Source organism: Xiphophorus hellerii, chromosome 14 (genome assembly GCF_003331165.1).
Source record: "Xiphophorus hellerii strain 12219 chromosome 14, Xiphophorus_hellerii-4.1, whole genome shotgun sequence".
Lineage (NCBI taxonomy): Eukaryota > Metazoa > Chordata > Actinopteri > Cyprinodontiformes > Poeciliidae > Xiphophorus > Xiphophorus hellerii.
The window spans coordinates 28,331,309-28,353,972 of NC_045685.1; the positions used below are offsets into that span (position 1 = coordinate 28,331,309).

General features: G+C 38.9%; 3 protein-coding genes and 1 long non-coding RNA gene across 6 annotated transcripts in view; 3 read left to right on the forward strand and 1 right to left on the reverse strand.

The window, feature by feature from the left end:
• The window catches only part of LOC116732561 (muscle M-line assembly protein unc-89-like), a 444,643-nt gene that overhangs the window by 192,715 nt on the left and 229,264 nt on the right, over positions 1 to 22,664 (forward strand). The gene's annotated exons all lie outside the window — the stretch shown is intronic.
• Positions 1 to 22,664, reverse strand: part of LOC116732604 (high affinity immunoglobulin gamma Fc receptor I-like) — a 218,664-nt gene that overhangs the window by 2,594 nt on the left and 193,406 nt on the right. Inside the window, exons 1-9 of one of the 3 annotated variants that reach the window (XM_032582906.1) lie at positions 10,323 to 10,437; positions 9,091 to 9,140; positions 6,274 to 6,309; positions 5,848 to 6,123; positions 5,523 to 5,768; positions 5,259 to 5,441; positions 5,028 to 5,111; positions 2,804 to 2,896; positions 1,716 to 1,781 (exon numbers count right to left, since the gene is read on the reverse strand). In XM_032582906.1, the coding sequence (XP_032438797.1) occupies positions 1,716 to 1,781; positions 2,804 to 2,896; positions 5,028 to 5,111; positions 5,259 to 5,441; positions 5,523 to 5,768; positions 5,848 to 6,123; positions 6,274 to 6,309; positions 9,091 to 9,124 (1,018 nt within the window). In that variant the 5' untranslated portion in view covers positions 9,125 to 9,140; positions 10,323 to 10,437. Of the gene's footprint in view, positions 1 to 1,715; positions 1,782 to 2,803; positions 2,897 to 5,027; positions 5,112 to 5,258; positions 5,442 to 5,522; positions 5,769 to 5,847; positions 6,124 to 6,273; positions 8,008 to 9,090; positions 9,141 to 10,322; positions 10,438 to 22,664 lie in introns of those variants that run through there. The other 2 variants (XM_032582905.1, XM_032582907.1) reach the window with 2 other exon arrangements.
• Positions 4,788 to 13,834, forward strand: LOC116732679 (uncharacterized). The gene is made up of 3 exons (XR_004341847.1): positions 4,788 to 4,798; positions 12,017 to 12,021; positions 13,493 to 13,834. It is a non-coding gene; the product is annotated as an uncharacterized LOC116732679 (long non-coding RNA).
• The window catches only part of LOC116732605 (high affinity immunoglobulin gamma Fc receptor I-like), a 185,917-nt gene continuing 178,819 nt past the window's right edge, over positions 15,567 to 22,664 (forward strand). Inside the window, exons 1-3 of the mRNA XM_032582911.1 lie at positions 15,567 to 15,697; positions 16,167 to 16,300; positions 16,634 to 16,669. Of these exons, the coding sequence (XP_032438802.1) occupies positions 16,273 to 16,300; positions 16,634 to 16,669 (64 nt within the window). The 5' untranslated portion in view covers positions 15,567 to 15,697; positions 16,167 to 16,272. The remainder of the gene's footprint in view (positions 15,698 to 16,166; positions 16,301 to 16,633; positions 16,670 to 22,664) is intronic.

Here is a 22,664-nt window from a genome sequence, read left to right on the forward strand (position 1 = left end):
GACCAGTCTGACCAGTCCACCCCAACATGTCCGGCTGGATAACCGCTGCTCATCTATCATCACCATAATCACCAGGGAACCACAAGGCTGTGATGAGTCCTTTCCTCTGCTCCCTTCTCACCCATGACTGCAGACCAGTTGATGGTTCAAATCCCATCATCAAGTTCTCAGACGGCGCCGCAGTGAGGCCTCATCAGAAACAGCGCCGCCTACAGGGAGGAGCTGGAAGGTCAGTGGCGTCACACCAACAACCTGCTGCTCAATGCTGGGAAGACCAAGGAGCTCATGGTGGACTTCAGGAGAACCGCTGACCCACATTCACATCAGGGGGACGGTGGAGCAGCGTGTGAGCAGCTTCCAGTTCCTGGGCGTCCAAATCTCTGAGGATCCGACCTGGACGACCTGCTGGTCCAAGTCGGTCTGGAAGGCTCAGCAGAACCTCTTCTTCCTGAGAACCAGAACCTCTTCTTCCTGAGAACCAGAACCTCTTCTTCCTAAGAACCAGAACCTCTTCTTCCTGAGAACCAGAACCTCTTCTTCCTGAGAACCAGAACCTCTTCTTCCTAAGAACCAGAACCTCTTCTTCCTGAGATCCAGAACCTCTTCTTCCTAAGAACCAGAACCTCTTCTTCCTGAGATCCAGAACCTCTTCTTCCTAAGAACCAGAACCTCTTCTTCCTGAGAACCAGAACCTCTTCTTCCTAAGAACCAGAACCTTTTCTTCCTGAGACCCAGAACCTCTTCTTCCTCAGAACCAGAACCTCTTCTTCCTAAGAACCAGAACCTTTTCTTCCTCAGAACCAGAACCTCTTCTTCCTAAGAACCAGAACCTTTTCTTCCTCAGAACCAGAACCTCTTCTTCCTGAGAACCAGAACCTTTTCTTCCTCAGAACCAGAACCTCTTCTTCCTCAGACCCAGAACCTCTTCTTCCTAAGAACCAGAACCTCTTCTTCCTCAGAACCAGAACCTCTTCTTCCTCAGACCCAGAACCTCTTCTTCCTCAGACTCCTGGTGAAGTTTTACCGCTGCACCACTGAGAGGATCCTGACCAGCTGGTACCGGAGCTGCTCCGCCTCGGACCAGGAGGTGGAGCAGAGGGAGGTGGAAGCTGCCAGAGCATCACTTCCTGTCTCAGAGAACATCTACAGGAAGTGGCGTCTGAAAAGAGCTGGGAAAGTCGTCAGGCTCCCAGCACAGAGACTCTTCCCCCTACTGGCCTCTGGGAGGCGCTACAGGAGCTACGGACTGGAACAGGAACAGTTTCCTCCCCACAGCGTCTCACTGCTGAACTCCTGACGTCTGAACATATGAGGCTGTAATCTCCTACCCAGCAACACACAGACTGATAAACCACTAACTACCTGCACTGAGCTATTAGTCACTATTGTAAATACTCTATAATCTGCTCCGGTTTATGAAAAACTTAAATTTGTATAAATATATTTTTCTTCTCTTACTGGATGGAAGCAAACTGCATTTCATTGTTTTGTTCTTGTGACAGTAAAGTTGAATTTGATTTGATTCTTTATTCTCCTGATTTTCTTTCTGTCTGTTTTCCTCCAGTTTTTCCTGAAGTTAAAAAGTTTCAACAGGAAGTGATGAGATGAAGATCCTCCTCCTCTTCCTCAGGTCACCATTTCATCAGACATGTTGTTTCCAGTGTTTCCAGTCTGCAGGTTAAAACCAGTAAAGTTTAGTGGAGGAGAGTCGGTACCTCTGGTTCTGTTGGGTCTGATGCCTGCTGTCCTCACTGCAGAGTAAACTGGACCCGGATCCATCTCTGAACAACAGATGTTAGAGGTTCTGTTAGGGTTCAGATGTTTTATGATAGAAAAGCTTTTTAGTGGTTCTGCTGTTATTGTCCATGTGGAGGTTCCTCCATCTGTTCCCCAGTGTTAGTATTTATTTCAATGTTTTCACACAATATATTTATAATTTCACTCTTTTTGTGTTTATTGCATGAGGTTGTTTACTATTATGGATGCACACATTTAATAAACTCCTTTTGTTTCTGTGAATCATGAACTATTTTGTTTTGCTGAGTTTGAAGGAAGGTTGAAAGGCAAAAACCAGGAAGTGGAACAAACCATCAGGCTGCTGGAAGCAGGACTTGATGATGAAGAGTCTCTACTAACAGCACAACTGCTCAAATATTTTGGTGTTATTTGTTTTGTTTTTATAGTTGTGTTGTAGTCAAATGAATGAGTTATTTATGTTTATGCATGGTTTGTCTGTGTCTCATCTCTGTGTATAAATTCATGTGTTCATTGTGAGGTCAGTTTTTGGTTTGTTATCCTGAGCTAGGTCTGCCTTAGTTGATTTCTTTTGGGCCCATTTCGTTATATTTTTTAGATTTGTTGTTGAAAGGCTTTTGTTAAGACTTTTTGGAGAAATAAATCGAAAATATTTTTTATATATGTCTTTGTCCTTGTGCCTTACTGGTTGCACCGTAACAGTCCAACATATGAATGTATAAACCACAGAGCTGCTCACTTCCTCTGAAACACACAAGCAGAGCTTTGAGTCACAGAAACACACTGACACCTTCAGAACCGCACCGAGTCGGTTCAGTTTGGACCCACGCAGGTTTTATTTATAAAACCGTCAGAAGTTTCCTGTGGTGAACTCAGGATGTTTGCTGCTTGAGAAACTTGACTAAAAAACAGCAGCAGGAAGTTTGGTGGTTTAAGAGTCCAACGTTGTTAGAGAGGAGCTAAAAAGTTACTATTAAAACTCTATAAAGACATTAAAACTAAAATATTAAACTATAACTGAACAATAAAACCAGAGTCTGGACTCTACCTCTGCTCCTCTGATGGTTTCCAGTTTCTCTGATGTTTATCTGTCCATATTCAATGTCTCCAGTTCTCACTGCAGAGTAAACCAGAGCTGGATCTGGAAAACATTTATAAATAATATTACTGCAATAAATAACATTATTGCAATAAATAACATTATTGCAATAAATAATATTACTGCAGATAAAAGTGGATCTTTAGACATTAAATTAAAAGAACTTGGTTGAATCATTATTTCAGAGAAATAATCTAGACTCACATTTTAACAGTTTTTTTTTACACTCTTGTTATTAATTAATGTCAAACATGTAAATGTATAAATGTTTGTAATAATCAGAAACCACAGAGCTGCTCACTTCTGTTAAATAAATGTTAACGAGACACAAATAGACCCTGAGAGTCTTTGTTCACTAGACACCATCAGACTGAATGGAAAATGTCTGTTTTCTATATTTACATTTGATTTCATCATGTTGATTAAAATGGATTGTAGGGTCTCTGCTGAAAGGTTTCAACCTCCAACATTGAAGCATAAATGTTATTAATATGAGTCTCAACATGATCAATGTTTGAACAGGTTGTCTTAATATGCCAAACATATTTTAATACATTTCTATTAGTTTTTATTCTAAATCTGTCCAACATGATGTTACATTTCTGATGATGAAGGACGAAGATTTGGACGAGTCAACAGAGGAAGATGAGGAGGAAGAGGAGGAGGAGGAGGAAGAGTTAGGAGGAAGAATAGAGGAAATGTCAGACGAATTTATGATTCTTCTAGACATGATTCTAGTTTCCATCAATCAATTTTTTCCATTTGTTCTCTGCAGTTCTGTCTTTTCCTTTCTGTCAACAAATCAATAAAATCATAAATGTTCATCTTCTCCAGTCTCTTGCTGTTCATCTCCCATAATTACAATTTACAATACAAGTTATCTAAACTTTATCCATAGTTTACATCAGAACTTTCCTCCAGAATCAGTTTAATGTGACTATTTGGTCTAAACTCAGTGAAACAAGAATTTATTATTCTGATGAACTGACATGTTTATTAATACAGATGTTTAACTTTGAGGATGAATTAATGATTTAGAGAAAGAAACTGGATTCTGCAGGTCATTTATTCTGTTTTGTTGTATAAATTGATTTGATAAATGGATCAAAGCAACTGAGAAAATTAATATTTTAAAAAGGAACAATAAAACACTGAACAGGATTTTACTTAATAAAATATTCAGGATGAGGAAAATTAAAGTTATGGTTCAAAGGTCAGCACAGGGAACATGAGGGAAATAGATTTAAAGGAAAACAAAAAATATGTAAATAAAATAATTGGTCATAACATTTACTGTTTTAAAACATCTTCAAAATAAATTCACTCTGTTAAAAGTTCTTGTAAACACAGAAAACATCACAGTTAACTTTTTAAAATGAAAGACCTGCAGTGGATTATAAACACCTGAATGTTTCCTTCAATAACAGGAAGCTGGACGACCACAGAGCTGTTAGCATGTTAGCTGTTAGCATGTTAGCTGTTAGCATGTTAGCTGTTAGCCCGCTAGCTGTTAGCATGTTAGCTGTTAGCATGTTAGCTGTTAGCCCGCTAGCTGTTAGCATGTTAGCTGTTAGCATGTTAGCTGTTAGCATGTTAGCTGTTAGCATTAATAACCACAGGCTGCAGAAACGCTCAGAGGAGCAGTGAACAGCTACCAAAACCATCTAACTGAAGAGTTAAACCTGAACTGGACATGAAAAATAAAAGTCTCTAATTTATATTAAAATACCAGCAGCTGTGGTTGCCAGAATTTTACAGTGTAAATATTTGTACTGTAAAATTCTGAAAAAACTTGATCTATTAGCTGGAAATGGTGAAGAAAATTATTACACAGCAGAAGTTAATCTGCAGAGAAAACAGACAAGAGTTTTACTGAATTAATATAATCTGATGATAAAGAAAAAATGTAGAATAGACAAAATTCAGCTGAATCAAAATCAAAGTGTTTCTGATTGATTTCTGATTAGATCAATGAAGCAGAGACTAAATCAAAAACCTTCTTTATGCAGAATAATACAATTTCTCTTCGTAATAAATTTATCTCTTGTGTTTATGAATGATCAGTTGAACAGATAAAGATTTTTACTCTGCAGCAGAAAATGGAAACCATGTTTGATTTTGTCTGAGAAATAATAAGTTTGAACTTTAACAGCTACAGGATGTGAGGTTTTACCTCGGCTGCTTCTGATTGGCTGCTGCTGATTTCTGAAGGTTTTCAGTTCACTGTAGGTGATTTCCTTTTCATCTTTTGCTTCATCTGAAATAAAACAGAACAAACATCAAAACTCATCAGAGAAACTTTCATTAAACCTGGCTGGAGTTTTTGAACAAGCAAAACATGCAAAACATAAATATCACAAATTGTAAACCTGTTGAAATAAATGAAAATATTATTAAGGCTCACCTTCAGGTTCCCTGCAGAAACATCGTCTCACCAGAAGAACCAGAAGAATTAATGAGAGCAAAACCAGAAAGATAGAAATGGAAACAACGACTGAGATGGTGGGAAGAGATGAAGGAGGAGGAGGAGGAGGAGTGGAGGATGATGGAGGAGTGGAGGATGAAGGAGGAGTGGAGGAGATTCTCTCTGAAATGAAACAAAGGTAATAATTTATTTCTTGTCTCCTGATGAAGGTTGAAGCAGACAGAGAAGCTGCTGACCTCTGACCTTCAACAGAGATCCTGCTGGATGGAGACTCTCCATGACCTTTGACATTACATTTATAGAGGCCTTCATCAGAGCTGGAAACATGGAGGAGGGTCATGTGACCTGATGGTCCATCACCAATGAAGGAGCCATCTTTATAGAAAGCAGCTGGGAGGTTGTGGGTTGGATTCTTTGCTCTGCAGCTCAGAGTGACGTCATCTCCCTCCATCACAGGGAGGACAGGACTCTGCAGGATCACTGATCCACCTCAACACAGAGACAAACTACAGCATTTCATCCATTTCCACACAGCTTCAGCAACACTAACTCCACAGTCTGATCTTACCAGAGACAGAGAGCTGGATGCTGCTGCTGCTGCTGGAGGATCCAGACATGGACTCACACCAGTACAGACCAGTATCTGATGGGTGCATGTAGTTCATGTTACAGGTAGAACCATTTAATTTCCCCCATACTTCACATCGCGTCCTGTTTCCTCTGGTTGTGTTTCTCCTCACAGTCCATCCATCAGGTCCGTTTTCATCCTCACAGATCAGAGTCACTGATTCTCCTCTAAAGAACTGAGATCTGCTGGGACTCACAGTCAGATCAACTGGAGAGACTGAAGGCAGAAAGTGCTGATGATTATTTTACAGTCAGAAAAATCCCAGTGACAAAATGATATGATTGTTATGAGATATTTTACTACATTATCCATTAATTCTAAAAATAAATAGTTCTTGCAATAAAGAACTGATTTTAATTTACTGACCTTGTTTTGTTGTGAAGCACAGCAGAAAGATCAAAACTACAATGATGTTAAAACACAGGGAACATATTTTTATGGGCATTATTAGGAATATATGAACACGTCTTTATGAGGCTGGTCATTATGTAACTAGTAAATTGATTCTGATATTGAATTGCACAGTTTACTTTGAGGATCTTGTGGAGTTATACTTTCCAAGTGTTTTTATTTTACACATGTAAAATATAACTGGGTGAAGCCTGACTGAAGGAAACGTCTCCGCCCTCTACAACGCAGCGCCCAAAAAACAAAAGATCTAAAACATTTCATTCTTTGCTGCAACCAAAGATGAGTCCATGTGAGGAGTGAGCAAAACGAATAACCTTTAGTGAATACATTTATCTCCTCCTCAGTTTCTACCAATAAGATGTAACTGTAATCAGTCCAGCAGTAAATAATAAAATGATATTTCTAATAGAAATCTGATCATTTCAGGTCAGGAGCTGCATTGTCTTCAACCGTTCTGAACTCCAACTGTATCACTGAGCTGAAACAAACATCTTCATATTCATGTGTCCATGCAACATCTTCAGTTACATGAAATAATGAAACTTTCCATACAGGTGAGTGAATGAAGTGTATCTGGTGGGTTTGTGGTGAAAGCAGTGTGTTGCTGTTCTCCTCTGTCACAGCTGTGGTTAGAAACCATTGAACCAACAGTTCAGAGCTGCTATAGAGTGAAGCTCTGAGTTACTCTGGACTGGATGAAGCTCTATAAAATTACAGACCATTTATGATTTTAGCCCAATTTTAGGTAAAAATAAAAAATATTTAATCAGTTTTGCCAGTAGCTGTAGAGTGTTACTGTTTATTTCTGTTCTTTAGTCTTAGTTTTAATTTCTAGTTCACTTTAGTTTAACCCTTGTTGGTCATATTAGTTTCATTAATATTGTTTATTTTTGTTAGATTTGTCTTGTTTTTATTTTATTTTATTTCAGCCCTTTGTAGTTCTAGTTCTGTTCATTTCTTATTTTTACTCCAGGTCTAGTTATTCTTCAGTGTCGGCGCCTGAGACCGAGACGAAACCGAGAGCATCGAGAAATGGTCCAAAACCAAGACCGGTCTCCAGAACCACAGCTCTGGTCCTGAGTTCCTGTTAGTTTTAGATCAGCCTTGTTTCTTTTATAGTTTCCTCTCATGTCTTGCCAATAGTTTTCTTTGTTCTTAGTGTTTTCTTGTCTTCTCCCTCCCAGCTCTTCTCTCTACCCTCTGCTGCCTCCGGATCAGCTGCTCTCTCTTGCATCCATTATGTTCATCAGTTCAGCGCCTGGTTTTGCTCGTTACCTTCCCCAGTACTGAAGCCTCTCTGTCTCACCGCTTTGTCTTGTCAGTCATGTCAGCTCTCTTCTCTTCTGCTCCTAAAGCTTGTTTGCATTTTGTCCCTGTATTTTTATAAGTTGTTTTTTCATTTATTAAATCATCAACTCATTCTGTCTGCCTACTGCGTTTAGGTTCACACTAAACCTCACATCATGACAGTTAACCATAAAATAACAATGAGTCATGAAAACTAATAAGAGTCCAAAAAACAGCTGAAGTTCTGCAGCATTTCAGGTAAAAAGTGGTTTGTCTGCTTGTCTTTATGCTTAGTGAAGTATGAGTAAATAAGTATTTACTCATAAGTGATGAGTATGAATAATTTATATGTAAATAAAGATTCTATTCCAGTGGTTCTTAACCTGGGTTCGGTCGAACCCCAGGGGTTCGATGAGTCGGTCTCAGGGGTTCGGCGGAGCCTCTGCCGCGGAGGTAAAGACACACCTGTGTAAAGTCGTGATGACCCGCCCCGCTTGGCCATCATTGGCTGCAGAGGATCATGTTACATTGCTCGGCCAATCAGGGCTGCGGGGAATTTAGTGCGCGCAGTATCAGCGGCTGTCGTAGTTGTACGTCGCGTGGTTTCTTTCTTAATATTTTAATCCATACTAAATATGTCGAGCAAAAAAGCAGAAAATGAACAGACTTTGCTCTGAAGATGCACCTGCCAAGGTGAAGCCACGCCTCTCTGAAGCCACGCCTCTCTGAACTGGTCTCCCAAAAACAGCAGCAGGAGTCTCACTGATTTGCAGGTATGTAATTTGTGCAAAACTTTATTCTGGCCCCAAAAAAGTATTTTGTGGATTCAAAACGACAAAAAACAAATTAAATTTAAAATAAAATAAAAAAATTAGTTATTAAAGAATTTTTATTCTGTGAAAAAAATCCAAATTTATTTTTAATTAGTAGAATAATAAAAAAATATTTTGGGGGCTGAAATTCTTTTATGGGGCCGAAATATTTTTTGGGGGCCAGAATAAAGTAACACTGTAACTTGCTGTGAGTTCATGGTTTTGTTCTTTGAGCAAAGTGACGTTCATGCACGGCTCATTTTGTGCACCAGCAAAAAAACATGTACCTACAGTATGTCTTGAATTAGGAAAAAAAAAGTATTTTATTTATCACTAAAGAAGGGTTCAGTGAATGTGCATATGAAACTGATGGGTTCGGTACCTCAAAAAAGGTTAAGGACCACTGATCTATTCTATATAATCACCAGGAACATTATTATTTGAATCAGGTTGTAGATTTCTGTTTAACCAAACATAAATGATGAATTTATCATGAGTCTCAGTTGAAGCAGGATTGGGGATTTTTAGACTCACACATTTCCTCTGACTAACTTCTTCTACACAGTTTGAGCTCAAACTTGGGCTGCATGAACATTTCTGCTATTATCATTCTCCATGAAGCTGAAAACCATTTGAATATTAAAATAGACACAAAGAATGTGTGAAACCTTACAGAGCAGACGATGTAGAGGTTCTCCGTTCATCATTTCATCTAATGATTAACTGCAAAGACAAGATAAAATGACGAGACTTTGTCAGAAAACAAAGATTTAAATCTACAGATTAGCTCTCAACAAAACGACCGTCGCCTTCAGGCTGGCAAAAAACCTAACAAATGTTTCCCAGCAAAATTCACCGAGAGGATTAGAAGCAGCATGAACAAAATCAACCCAAAAATAACGGAAAAACTAGTCACCATGTTCTGCAGCAGACTAGCAAGTTTACCACCAGCTACAAGTAAGATGGGAGAAAAACACAATAAAAATATTGTTTCAGTTTCAGACCCACAAATTAATAATAAACTCTGTTACATTATGCAATCCTGATAAAATCCATTTCTCCTGTTTTTATTCTTTACAGGCTTTCAAAGCTAAAAATGCCACATCAGTAATTTTACCAGATAAATTATAAAGAACAGCAAGAAAAAAAAATAAGCATCAAAAAATCCATAAAAAGGTTTTAAACTGGGACAGAAAACCTGATCAAAAAAATGATGGGTTTAAAACTGATTTATACAAATGAGGAACTTGAAACGTGTGAATCCATAAAACTGGATGATCATTTGTAGTTTGTCTCTTTGCCTTATTGAAGAGGCTGGAAAATTACACAGATTATAAGATTATGTTTGGGATTTTACACAAAGTTCTAATGGGATTAAATTTAAATATGTTTAACCTATTTTAATTGATCATTTTAGCCATAATAGTTTGTTTTTTTCATTTGCATAATCCTCTCATACACTGTGCACAAAATTATTTAGCAGGGGAATTGATATTCATCTCCATGCATATTTTCAAATTGCAGCATAAACTTGGAAATTTGAATTTAATAAATCAGTAAAATGAGAGATTTGCTCCAAACCTTACATAATTAGATCGTTTCCTGTCTTCATGCAGAGACGTGAAAACAAAAATCATTTTTATTCACAGACTCTGAAATGTTACAATTTGTAAAGATTCTTTAATAATAATAATAATAATAATAATAATAATAATAATAATAATAATAATAATAATAATAATAATAATAATTGTACCAACACAGATTGTCTCCCAGAAAAGCCTAAAAACCTTACATTTATTTATTTATGTATTTATTTATTTGTTTATTTGTTTATTTATTCAGCACTAAAACTAAACATCCAACATATAAACAGCCTCCAGCTGCACAGAGATCTTTACTTACCATCGTGTGCAGCAGTTCTGTCCTTGTTGTCTGAGCCTCCTGGTGACACAAAGTGCCGTCAGTTTGCTGCATAACTTCTGTTCTGTTCTCTACTTCAGCTCTTCCTCTTCCTCCTAACCCTTAAAAACACCCACTGAGCTTTGTGTTCCTGGAGACACACCAATGTTTCAATATCTGTTTTTAACAAGAGCAGCAAAAACTGATTAGAAAACAGAAACATATTTTTGGCTGAAACATTTTGGTAAATGTTTTTGGTAAGTTAGGATCCACTAACTTGGTAAACTAGTGGATCCTATGGAAAGTGTAAGATTTAAACCAAACTGTGATCTCTAAAATTTAATTGCTTATTGTCAAAAAAACCCGAGCTCATCCCACTTCATGCTGGAGATTTTAGTTTAACAGTAACAATAAATAAAGTTATCTTTAAAATTAATCACACAAGTGACATCAAGGCCCAACAGTAAATTAAAACTTCAATAAAATCAATCTGGTTGTTTTTGTCTCCTGCAAACTTTGCTTTAATTCTTTTTTCTATCTAATCATCAGAAATCATAATCAGATAAAGAGATGAAACAGGAAAAGCAGGTTTCCTGGAAAAAGAGGAAGTAAGTTTCCAGCCTGCAGATTTATAAAAATAGCTGAGACTATTCCTTATTTTAAAGCATGAAAGTTTTAAAGAATGAAATCTAAACATTTTGAGTAATTTGATAAGATTCAAAGTAAAATACTTATATTAATATTGGTTTACTTGTAATAATATTTACACTTACATTTGTGGGAACACTTACAAGAAAAACAAGTAACTGTAACTTTGGTATCAAATAATTAGAATCATGGATTATTCTTGGTTTCTTTTCAGAAAAACATCTGTAATAACTCACATTAGGATTATAATAAGAGTAATTAATAAGTTATAAAAGTATAAATGAATGCTAAATCAGAGAAGCTAAAGAAAATAAATGTGATTTTGACATTGAACTTGAAATGGTGTAAAACATGTAACTGTAATTAAACATCACTGATATGTTGGAGGTAGATGGTAGGTGAAAGGTCAAAGGTTAAGGGAAAAAGGGGAACTAACAGGAGAGCAGAGATGATCAATGCCTTATTTAGAAACAGATTGTTGAGCAACGTAAACGTTTCAGAGAAAAGGTTGTGCAGGCAACAAATGTAGGAGGTTGATCAACCCTGAGACATCAGCACAGACATCAGGACATAATGTCTGTAAGACACTGATGGATATGAGATCATCTGTCTAAGCAGTCAGCCAATGAAACAAGCACAGCATCAGTGCTAACCAATGCTAACGCACCAAAATGGTGGATAAACCCTATAAAAGGTGGGAGCAAAAGAGGAACCTTTTGTTGGATCCTCCAGGCAGCTTCGAGCCAAGATCCAGATGGACAAAGAACTCTGCAGCTGAAGAAGAGCCGGGGCCACGGAGCCGAAGACTGTCCTGCTCATGGAGACCAACCCGTCAGGCCCACAACCTGTGGCTTCACATCACACTTCTCTCATTGGCTGGGTTCAGACCCCAAAGACAAAGAAGAAGAACTGGTGCCTTTTTTCCTGCCAGCACCAAGTCCTGTGTGACCTCACCATCCATGCGGAGAAGAAGCTCATCAGACCTACAGAGATTCCTGCCTTCATCGATCAACTTCCTCCTCCTGCTGCAGCACCTTCTTCATCATCAGGCCAGGTCTGGGGTTCGAAACGCCAAACTCCGTCCGTCTCTCTCAAAGGTTCCCTTCTTTAGTTCTCAGTGTCAGCAGTAGGGAAAGATAGACTAGATGATTGATTTTACTTATTTGATTATTTCTGCTACTGAATTAAGCTGTACTGACCCTTGCAAAACTGCCTTACTAATAAAATATTTAGCATAAAGAAAATCTAAAAGATGTTGTGGACATTCAGTTAATGAGTCACCTTAAAGTTCTTTGATGGTTGTAAAATATTTATGATGTTTGATTCTGGAGAGGAAAAAGTGGAAAATGTTTTTAGGTTGCTGGTAGCCCAAATGTAAAACATCATCCTTGGGACTCACTGAGTCACTAAAACCTACCTGGTTCAATAACAAGAGCAGGTTGTAAAATAGAGAAGGAGCGACCGTTAACAGGTGTGCTCTGTGAAACTAGTTGGCTGTAGGCTGCTCAGTCTGGCTAATTCACAGGGGGAAGAAGGGTGGGACACCTGGATGTAGGCCGTCAGAAACCAGGCGAATCGTTTCTATAAACCAGCTTAAACAGAGTTTACTTCAGTTCTGGGCAGGGTAAATCCCAGCAGATTTAGGAAACTCAATTAACCCGTTAGAAGGAGAGCTGGTAGCACATCTCCCCTCTCAGAAGAGGAAGTAGAGAGAGAGAGAGTAGAGAAAGAAGGGGGGGGGGGGGGGGGGGTTGTGCAACGACAAGTGGCGCCAGAACAGGAACCTGAAGTAAACAGGGACTCAGGACGAATAACAGTAGGAAGGGTCCTTGTTTCTATGTGTGTAAAAACAGAAGTGTGTTTCTGAATAGCAACTCAGTGTGATAATCCAAAGGGAGTGGGATTGTCGGTGACTGTCCGAGAGACGACCGCAGTGACCGCCCTCGCAGTAACTGTATGGCGTACAGGTGAGGAAGAGCTTTTATTGAGGACAAGTGACCAGATCCAGACAGTGAAGCTAGTAGCCAAGTACTCTGTTTTGCATCCCCACCTGAGGCGCTAAAGGCTCTTTGCAGACAGACAACTTGAACCGACAGAGAGACGGAGTGATGGATGATCACTCTGAGGAGGAAAATCTGGGGAAGAAACCGGAGGAAGCCGGCCGCCCAGATCGTTTGGAAAATGAGGAGAACTCAACAGAACTGCATCCGCTTCTACACAGCTACTGTCACTCAGACCTGAAGCAAGGGGGGAAGTTGGTTCCAAGAATGAGGAACTGAAACATCAACCCGAGACAAAGAAAAGTTGGCTCCCTCTTGCTGGAGTGGTTCGTGATGTAATGTTGACAAGAAAAGAAAAGACCAGCCAGCAAGCATGCACAAGAAACAAAGAAAAGTATCATCAGCTGACGATGGATGAGGAAGCACACCGCGTCCTCCATCGAGAAGACATCCGGCAACAGAGGAACAAACACCAGCAGCTGACATCATCACACAGACGCAGACATGGTTAAAGTCATCACGCAGACCCGAGAGAAGCAGCTTGAGAGCGCGAGGGAAACAAGTAGCTCATCACAACTTATGGAAGAAGAAAGCAGAACTGAGGCTCCGCCTGAAACTCGAGGTGCAGCGACAAGGTGCACACCTGAGAAGAAGCCCTATGGAGGGGCAAAGATGACGACCTTTTGTGCCACCCAGAAAGATTGTCTCTGCCGGGGTCGAGGTGGGACAGAACACCTAAGGACAGGTGGTCCTAGAGTAGCACGGGGAGCAGGTAGTACGGTGCGTGCATAAGGCCCTCGGATATGCAGACATGCGAAGTTTATGTTGTGTTTTAGTTCATGGTGTCGTAGTGTTGAGTTAATCAGGATTCCTGTTGATTTCAGGTCCAAACATGATCTTATAAAGCAGTGGGCCCAACTTTTCAGTACCGCGGACCGGTCAAGTCTCCGCAAAGTTGCTGCGAACCGGGGAGGACAGAGAAACCATGGTGTTGCTGCTGTTGCTGGTGTTGCTGCTGTTTCTGGTGTTGCTGCTGTTTCTGGTGTTGCTGCTGTTTCTGGTGTTGCTGGTGTTTCTGGTGTTGCTGCTGTTTCTGGTGTTGCTGGTGTTGCTGGTGTTGTTGGTGTTGCTGGTGTTGCTGGTGTTGCTGGTGTTGTTGGTGTTGCTGGTGTTGTTGGTGTTGCTGTTGTTGCTGCTGTTTCTGGTGTTTCTGGTGTTGCTGCTGTTGCTGGTGTTGCTGGTGTTGTTGCTGTTGATGGTGTTGTTGCTGTTGCTGGTGTTGCTGCTGTTTCTGGTGTTTCTGGTGTTGCTGCTGTTTCTGGTGTTGCTGCTGTTTCTGGTGTTGCTGCTGTTTCTGGTGTTGCTGGTGTTTCTGGTGTTGCTGCTGTTTCTGGTGTTGCTGCTGTTTCTGGTGTTGCTGGTGTTGCTGGTGTTGTTGGTGTTGCTGGTGTTGTTGGTGTTGCTGGTGTTGTTGGTGTTGCTGGTGTTGTTGGTGTTGCTGTTGTTGCTGCTGTTTCTGGTGTTTCTGTGTGTTCTGCTGTTGCTGGTGTTGTTGCTGGTGTTGTTGCTGTTGATGGTTGTTTGTGCTGTTGCTGGTGTTGCTGCTGTTGCTGGTGTTGCTGGTGTTGCTGTTGTTGCTGGTGGTTTCCTGGTGTTGCTGGTTGGTTGTTGCTGGTGTTGCTGGTGTTGCTGGTGTTTCTGTGGTTTGTTGCTGGTGTGTTGCTGTTGTTGCTGCTGTTGCTGGTGTTGCTGTTGTTGCTGGTGTTGCTGGTGTTTCTGGTGTTGCTGGTGTTGCTGTTGTTGCTGGTGTTGCTGGTGTTGCTGGTGTTTCTGGTGTTGCTGGTGTTGCTGTTGTTGCTGCTGTTGCTGGTGTTGCTGTTGTTGCTGGTGTTGCTGGTGTTTCTGGTGTTGCTGGTGTTGCTGTTGTTGCTGGTGTTGCTGGTGTTGCTGCTGTTGCTGGTGTTGCTGCTGTTTCTGGTGTTGCTGTTGCTGGTGTTTCTGACTCATTCTGCTGCTTGTGGCTCCATGTTGCCGCTCAAGATGTAACCGACAGAATCCGGTTATAGGATTTTCAAAATAAAAGATCCTCCAGACTCAATACATAAAACGGAAATATTTCATTATTTCTTGTGCGGCCCGGTACCACTTGGTCCACGGACCGGTACCGGTCCTCTGTTATAAAGCACCTCGTTGATTTTTATCAGATTAGTCAAAACCTTGTTCCTTCATTAAGCTGCTACATGAATCGCCTCAAAATTCATGAGGAATTATTTCTGTAATTAGATAATGATGTTTGTTTGTTTTGCTTTTATTGCTCTAGTTTTTGTATTTCTAGTCACTCCTGAGCAGCTCTACGCCTTGGTTCTGGTTTCAGGCGGTTCTGCCAAGAGTCCGGATATTTCTGATGATGATGATGATGATGATGATGATGATGATGATGATGATGATGATGATGATGATGATGATGATGATGATGATGATGACTGAATCGTTCTGTCTCTCCTGTTGATCAGACGTTATTGGTTTCAGAGTTTATTGATCTCATTTACCAAATTAACTCCCAGCAGTTTATTTTATTTAAACATGTTTCTGTATCTTCCAGCAGGGTCAGAGGTCGTCTGCTCTTCTTCTTCTTCACTGACGTTTTTAGACGTTCAGCCACAAACCATCAGCTGGTCCAACAACATCCTTCAGTACAGCAGATATTTACAGCATCCACCAGTTTAACCAGTAAATATTAATAATTTGGTCTCTTATTGCTCCATTTCTCAGTATTATAAAAATACAGCAGGATTATTTATTAGAGAAAATGTTACAACAGGATAAAATATCTCTGATCCTCCAGAACAGACTCCAGTAGATTCCATATGTTTATGTTTGTTATGGTTGGAAATTCATTTTCTTTCTGAATATTCCTGATAATAAAGTAAGAATAAGTTTTCTTCATCACATCCATAACCTTCTCCATAGTCTTCCTCATTTCCTCAGCTGAAGCTCCTCCATGTTCCTTTAGTCCAGATTCATCCTGTGTTTTAATGTAATAAATATTAATCTGACATTTTAAACATTTACTTTGATCAAATTCTTGTTCCTGAATAAAAACAGTAATTAATTTCCTCCTTGTTCATCAGAAAACAAACGTTATCAACGAACCATGAGTGATGAAAGTGTCAGTAACCTGCAGCCCCTCCTCTCTCAGTGTCTCCATAGAGCAGCAGACGGACTAGCAGCAGGAAGAAGGCGGGCTCAGCTTCAGCTTCTCAGCTTCAGTGAAACATCGTCAGGTCAGATCACTGAGAAGAACAATGGAAGGCACATCTCACTGTCTGATCTGTAAGTAGAGCAGTTTTAGTCTCTTTCTGCTGGATCAGCATTTCTCTCTGTCTGACTGACACTGGAAACATTTGACTAAATGATCATCTGATAATAGAATTACTGTGGACTTTATGTTTCTGTGTATAAAATGGATCTGGTGTCTAATAAAGGGCCAGGAGATGAATTTAGTGAATCAGCTGTTTCAATAAACAACTGAACAAAACAATCAGTTATAATGTTAGAAATAAAAGCAGGTCAATACTAAAGTAAAGCTTTTAAAAATAAAAATAGTCTGAATTACACAGTTTCAGAGCTTTAATTTCTAATAAACATCTTTTTATTTCTCTCTAGTTCTGATCTTCTTGCTGAGCTGCTCAACAGATCCAGGTTGGGAAATTTATGTTACATTAAAATGATTTTTAATATTCAGAGATGTAGTTTGGATTAAAGGTTACATCTGAATTTAAAAATAGTGGGAAAATTTTTAATTTCGATAATTACTGAATATAACATAATTTATTATTATTAAGAAGTGAAATCGTAATAATTGTATATTTCCAGTCCTCCCAGTTCCTCTGACTGTGAGTCCCAGCAGATCTCAGTTCTTTAGAGGAGAATCAGTGACTCTGATCTGTGAGGATGGATGGACTGTGAGGAGAAACACAACCAGAGGAACCAGGACGCGATGTGAAGTATGGGGGAAATTAAATGGTTCTACCTGTAACATGAACTACCTCGCCCCATTAGACACTGGTCTGTACTGGTGTGAGTCCATGTCTGGATCCTCCAGCAGCAGCAGCAGCATCCAGCTCTCTGTCTCTGGTAAGATCAGACTGTGGAGTTAGTGTTGCTGAAGCTGTGTGGAAATGGATGAAATGCTGTAGTTTGTCTCTGTGTTGAGGTGGATCAGTGATCCTGCAGAGTCCTGTCCTCCCTGTGATGGAGGGAGATGACGTCACTCTGAGCTGCAGAGCAAAGAATCCAACCCACAACCTCCCAGCTGCTTTCTATAAAGATGGCTCCTTCATTGGTGATGGACCATCAGGTCACATGACCCTCCTCCATGTTTCCAGCTCTGATGAAGGCCTCTATAAATGTAACATCAGCCGTCATGGAGAGTCTCCATCCAGCAGGATCTCTGTCAAAGGTCAGAGGTCAAGAGGCCTGAAAATATTGTTAAACTTTGGTTTTCAAAAGAAATTGTTTGGCAATTATTTAATAAAAAACTTTATTTTAGAGAAACCATCAACCAGTTCTGGTCCTCCACCCTCTCCACCCTCTCCATCCTCTCCACCTTCCTCCCAGTCTGGTCTCTTCATCCCTCTATCATCTGTGATTATTGTGGTTTTCCTGCTGGTTCTACTGGTTCTGCTGGTTCTGCTGGTTCTGCTGGTGAAACGACGTCTTCAGAGAAAACCTGAAGGTGAAGCAAACATTTGTTTTTCCAATATTCATTAGTTAAATAAAGTTTAACATTAACAAACTAAACTAGTTTTATCTAAAAAGAACTAGTGTAATTTATAATTTATTTTATTTTAGGAAATCAAGACGTTGGAGAGGAAAGTATCACTTACAGCGACATCAACGTTTCTCATCATCCACGACAGAAAAACAAATCAAATGAAGGTGAAACTTTATGTTTTATGTTTCTGTTCTTGGTTCTGTTGCAGAACTAGAGTTAAATTTGTTTTACCTCTCTGGCGTCTTTATTTTATCCTACCTGTGTTTAGAAATAGAGGTTTTAATAAAAGTAAACAGTTTTGCATTTCAAGAAAATGTTGACAACTCTATAAATTCACTGATATTAGAGATATGGAGGAATAAACAGTTTGTGTTTGTAATGATTAGGGATAAAAACATTTCAGTAAAGTGACGGCTACGTTTTCCAAACTTCATTTTCTGTCTTTAAGCTCCAATAACACGTTATCATCCAAACTACAGCGTCTCAGTTTAAACAAATATCATTGATGAAGTAGCGGCCATATTGCTGTTCAGTACTTCTGTAAAATATATATTGTTTTTTTTTATTGCTCAGTTATGAAGGTTAAACTAGTCTAAGCTCAGTTGTTGCTGTTGGTTCTGGTAAATGTTGCTCCGTTTCACACCTTCTGTTTCGCACTTTGAGGTTTTTCTGCTAACTGACTATAATAAACTCTGCGGTCGTTCAGCTTCCTGTTTCTGTTAAACTAAAAGTTTCAAAAACTGCGTCTAAAGTTCGTGCATGAGGAGAGACGAGACGGTGAAACATCCCAGATTCAGAGTGCTGCAGGTGGAAACTTTCTCCTCCTGCGGTCAGTAAACGGACGAAGCCTTGATGACCAGCAGGATGTTTCTATTCATGTTAAACAGTTTTTGTGACCTTTTGGTCAGCAGTGGTTCTGACCTTTAACTTTCTTAAGAACACCAACATTTTTCTGTTGAACCATCATTTTTTATATATCAGGGAAATATTGTGGAAATGCAGGGGATGTTATTTTCATGTAGTGTTTGTGGAACCATCTATAAAAATGAACCAAACTAAACTCAGTCTTTCTGTTCACCAGTTTCTCTACATGTGGAACAAAACGAAGTTTTTCTCAGATTTATTTTAATTCACAGATAAACTAACAGAAAGAGAATAAAGCTTGAAAAGCTGAAATGTTTCGGTGCATCAATACTTTACTCTGTTAGTGTTGGCAAATATCCGATCCTTGGTTCTGATTGGCTGAAACCCAAAGACCAGAGACAAGAAGAGCTTAGCGCCTGCAGTAGTTACTCTGTGCATTTTAACTCGTCTGTTGAACTTTAACCTTGTAAAGTTCAACAACTTTACAATCAGCTGAACTTAATAACACAGATCAATAACTAACTATTGAGAGACATTGATCAGTTTTATTCCTTTCCTTCAGAGCTGCTGTGGTGTGAAGTGAAACTCCAGCAGCTCAAACTGGTCGCCTCTCTGGTCTCACTGGTTTCTGACTCACTTCTAACTTTCAGAGTTTGTCGTTTTCTGCTTTGTGGTGAAAAGTTTCATCTCTAAAGTCGTTTTTGTTCTGCTGCTTCGTTTCTGATCCGGTTCCATGAAATCTTTAGTGACCCAGTTTAAAACCTGAATCTGTTCATCAGGTCCTGGTCTTACTGGTTTATGCCGAGTTTTAACTCACTGGAAACGTCTTTATAATTGTGTCAAAATGTACAGAGTCAAAATCAAACAACATTTTTATTATTTTGAAATGTTTGCAGATCAGAACACAATAACAACAATAAACTGTAATTATTTTATTACTATTAATGTTTGTTTTAATGATGAGCAGCTGAGTTAAATAATAATTATTATTTAAATCCAGTTAAATAACAATTATTTAACTGGATTTATTTAATCCTAAACAATAACTAATAATAATTATTATTTAAATCCAGTTAAATAATAATGATTTAACTGGATTTATTTAATCCTAAACAATAACTAATAATAATTATTAATCCTAATCTCATGTTCATCAGTATTTATTTGTGTTTTTCAGATATTTTTACAGTTGCAGTTTTTTCTCTGAAGTTCAGGAAGGTGAGTCCAGATGGACACACACCTGGATTCCTGTTGCTATGACGACGGTCTGATTAACAATAACCTGATCAGATATTAAAGACAAGATCTTTATCTCCACTGAGAAAATGATCATTTATTATGTTTATATTGATAAATTTATATATTTGTACCAAATACAGACGAGAAGAAGTTTAACTAAATTAATCATGTTTCTGTTTTCTAAAGATGAATTTATTGGTTCTGATTTTATTTACAGAATCAGTAATATTCTGAGATCATCCACCGGACCAGAACCAGAGATCTGCTCCGACCGGATCAGAACCAGAGACCTGCTCTAACCGGACCAGAACCAGAGACCTGCTCTAACCGGACCAGAACCAGAGACCTGCTCTGACCGGACCAGAACCAGAGATCTGCTCCGACCGGATCAGAACCAGAGTTGAAAATCATCTGATGAGTTGTTGGAGTTTGAACTGTCAGAATTCGACCAGAAAACAACATCGATTCTTTGACATCTTTTCATTATTAACTGGTTAAAACTGGATGATTGGTTGATGGTTGATCCACCATCAGTCGTTGACCTCAACCAATAATCAACCATCAACCAATAATCAACCAATAATCAGACACTGAAGCTGTTATTTGGTCCTAAATTCTCAAATATTTCCTAAAAAACAAACAAAAAAAACCATTTAAAAATAATAACATAATAATAATGAAGAACTAAGTGAATTTTTTTTTTTTACCCCTGCAGGGCATCTTTTTGTGGGCTCTACTGCCCCTTACATCAGCGGCCCCCAACCTTTTTAGTCGCTCTGCCCTTCGCAATTTTGCTGCGGACCGGTGGGGGGGGGGCGCAGTACTGCTATCTTGTTTTGTTACTCATTCAATTGACTCAATTTTGATGCGCAACACATAACCGATAAAATCCGGTTTAGGATTTTCAAACTAAAAGATCCGGAAGTAGTTCGTTATTTCTTGCGCGGACCGGTACCAATTGGTCCGCGGCCCGGTGGTTGGGGACCACTGCCTTATATGAAATAGTATATATATAGTATATATAGTAGTATATATATAGTTTATATAGTAGGCTGACAGGAAACGGGGAAGGAGAGGGAGGAAGACATGCGGCAAATATCGTCGCGGGTCCGGGAGTCGAACCCGCGACGGCCGCGTCGAGGACTCAAGGCCTCCAAAAACGGGTTGCGCCACCCACTACGCCACCACGCCCACGAAGTGAATATTTGACCAAAAGAAATATCAGCTTTCATGCTGATGCATCAGTTTATATGAGAGGATTTTTTAATAACAATTTAAATAAATCAAAAATCAAAGTTTATTTTTTCTCCACACAACATTTATTGTGAAACTTTTAATATTTTGCATTTAAATAAAACCCTTTTAAATATGAAAGGCCATTTATTTAATTCTTCATGGACAGATTAGTTAAACCCAGAGAACTGATCAAATGTTCATATTTTATCATTCTTTGTTTACTTCCTGTTTTCTCTGTAGAATCATCACCTTTAATTTAGCTTCCACTTTTAGCCTGTACTCTAGCGCCACCTGCTGGTCTGCTGCGGTAATGTTTGGAAACTGAAGGAGTTCCTAGTTTGTTCCTGTCCAGCAGGTGGCGCCTCCGTCCCAATGAATCCACTGTGATCAGGAACTGCTGCAGTATTTATTCTCATTAAATGCTAATAAAGGTCGAGTTTTAGATTTAATTCTATAACTTACAACAGATGAGTTATAGAAAAAATATGAGTTTTTCCATAATACACATGTTATAAATGAATAAATGAGTTTGTTTTAGTCTGAATGAACAAAGTGAACCATGAATCTGATCACATGGTAAAATATCTGGCAGGATTCTCTGAATCAGCCCAACATATAATAATATACACAACTAGTATTTATTAAAATAAATGTTGATATTTTTTGGAGGTAGTTTTAATTCTTGTGCCTTTTTAATGAATTAGGAAAAATCCTGTAAAGTATTTTATCTATAAACGATCTGAACAAGCAGCAAAATGAATATTTTCTATGTGTGTTAAATATGTTATGAATCTCAGCAGAACATGAAGAAAAAAGAAAAACTTCATTTTTCATATTTTGATGAGGAGGCATCACAAATGGACTCCTCCATTCTTCTTTCTCTTTGAATTATTTTAATGCATCAGAAACAAATAAATAAAAACACAAATCAACCCAAACTGAACCTTTTCTCTGGTAAAACCGTTAAAGCAAAAACACCTGGAGAAAAGCAGCCAATCAGAGGGAGAGGATCAGTTTGAACTTGTTCAGGTGTTTCAGGTGGATTTCATTCATATTCTAACAGTCTGCAGCTTCAGGTCTGAGACACTGAGACACGTTCAGGAACCTTCACTGAAATATTCATCGGAACTGAAAGCAGCAGGCTGGGGTCAAAGGTCACACCTGCTCAGTAAGGTTACATTTCCACTGATTGATTGTAATAAATCTGCATTTTTATTAACCTCTTAAACTTTAAACATTTTTATTTAATTTATACGTTAGTCATAAAATAAAAGAGAAGGAAGATGAAAAGCTGCATAAATCCTAATAAAACGTCTCAGTCCTGATAAACGGTTTTTAGTCTTATGAAAATATTTTCATTCCAGAATACCCACACAGACATGTTTCCCTCTTTACATCAGCAGCAGGAGGTCAGAGGTCACAGCTGCTCATATAAAGGTGAGCGGGGTCAGAGGTTAAATTTATGCACAACATTTATATTTATTCATAAACGGTTAGATAAATAAAATAAAACAAAAATAACAAATTCACCTCCACAGGTGAGTAAATCCTGTAAACATGAAGAGTTTATGAAAATATGAT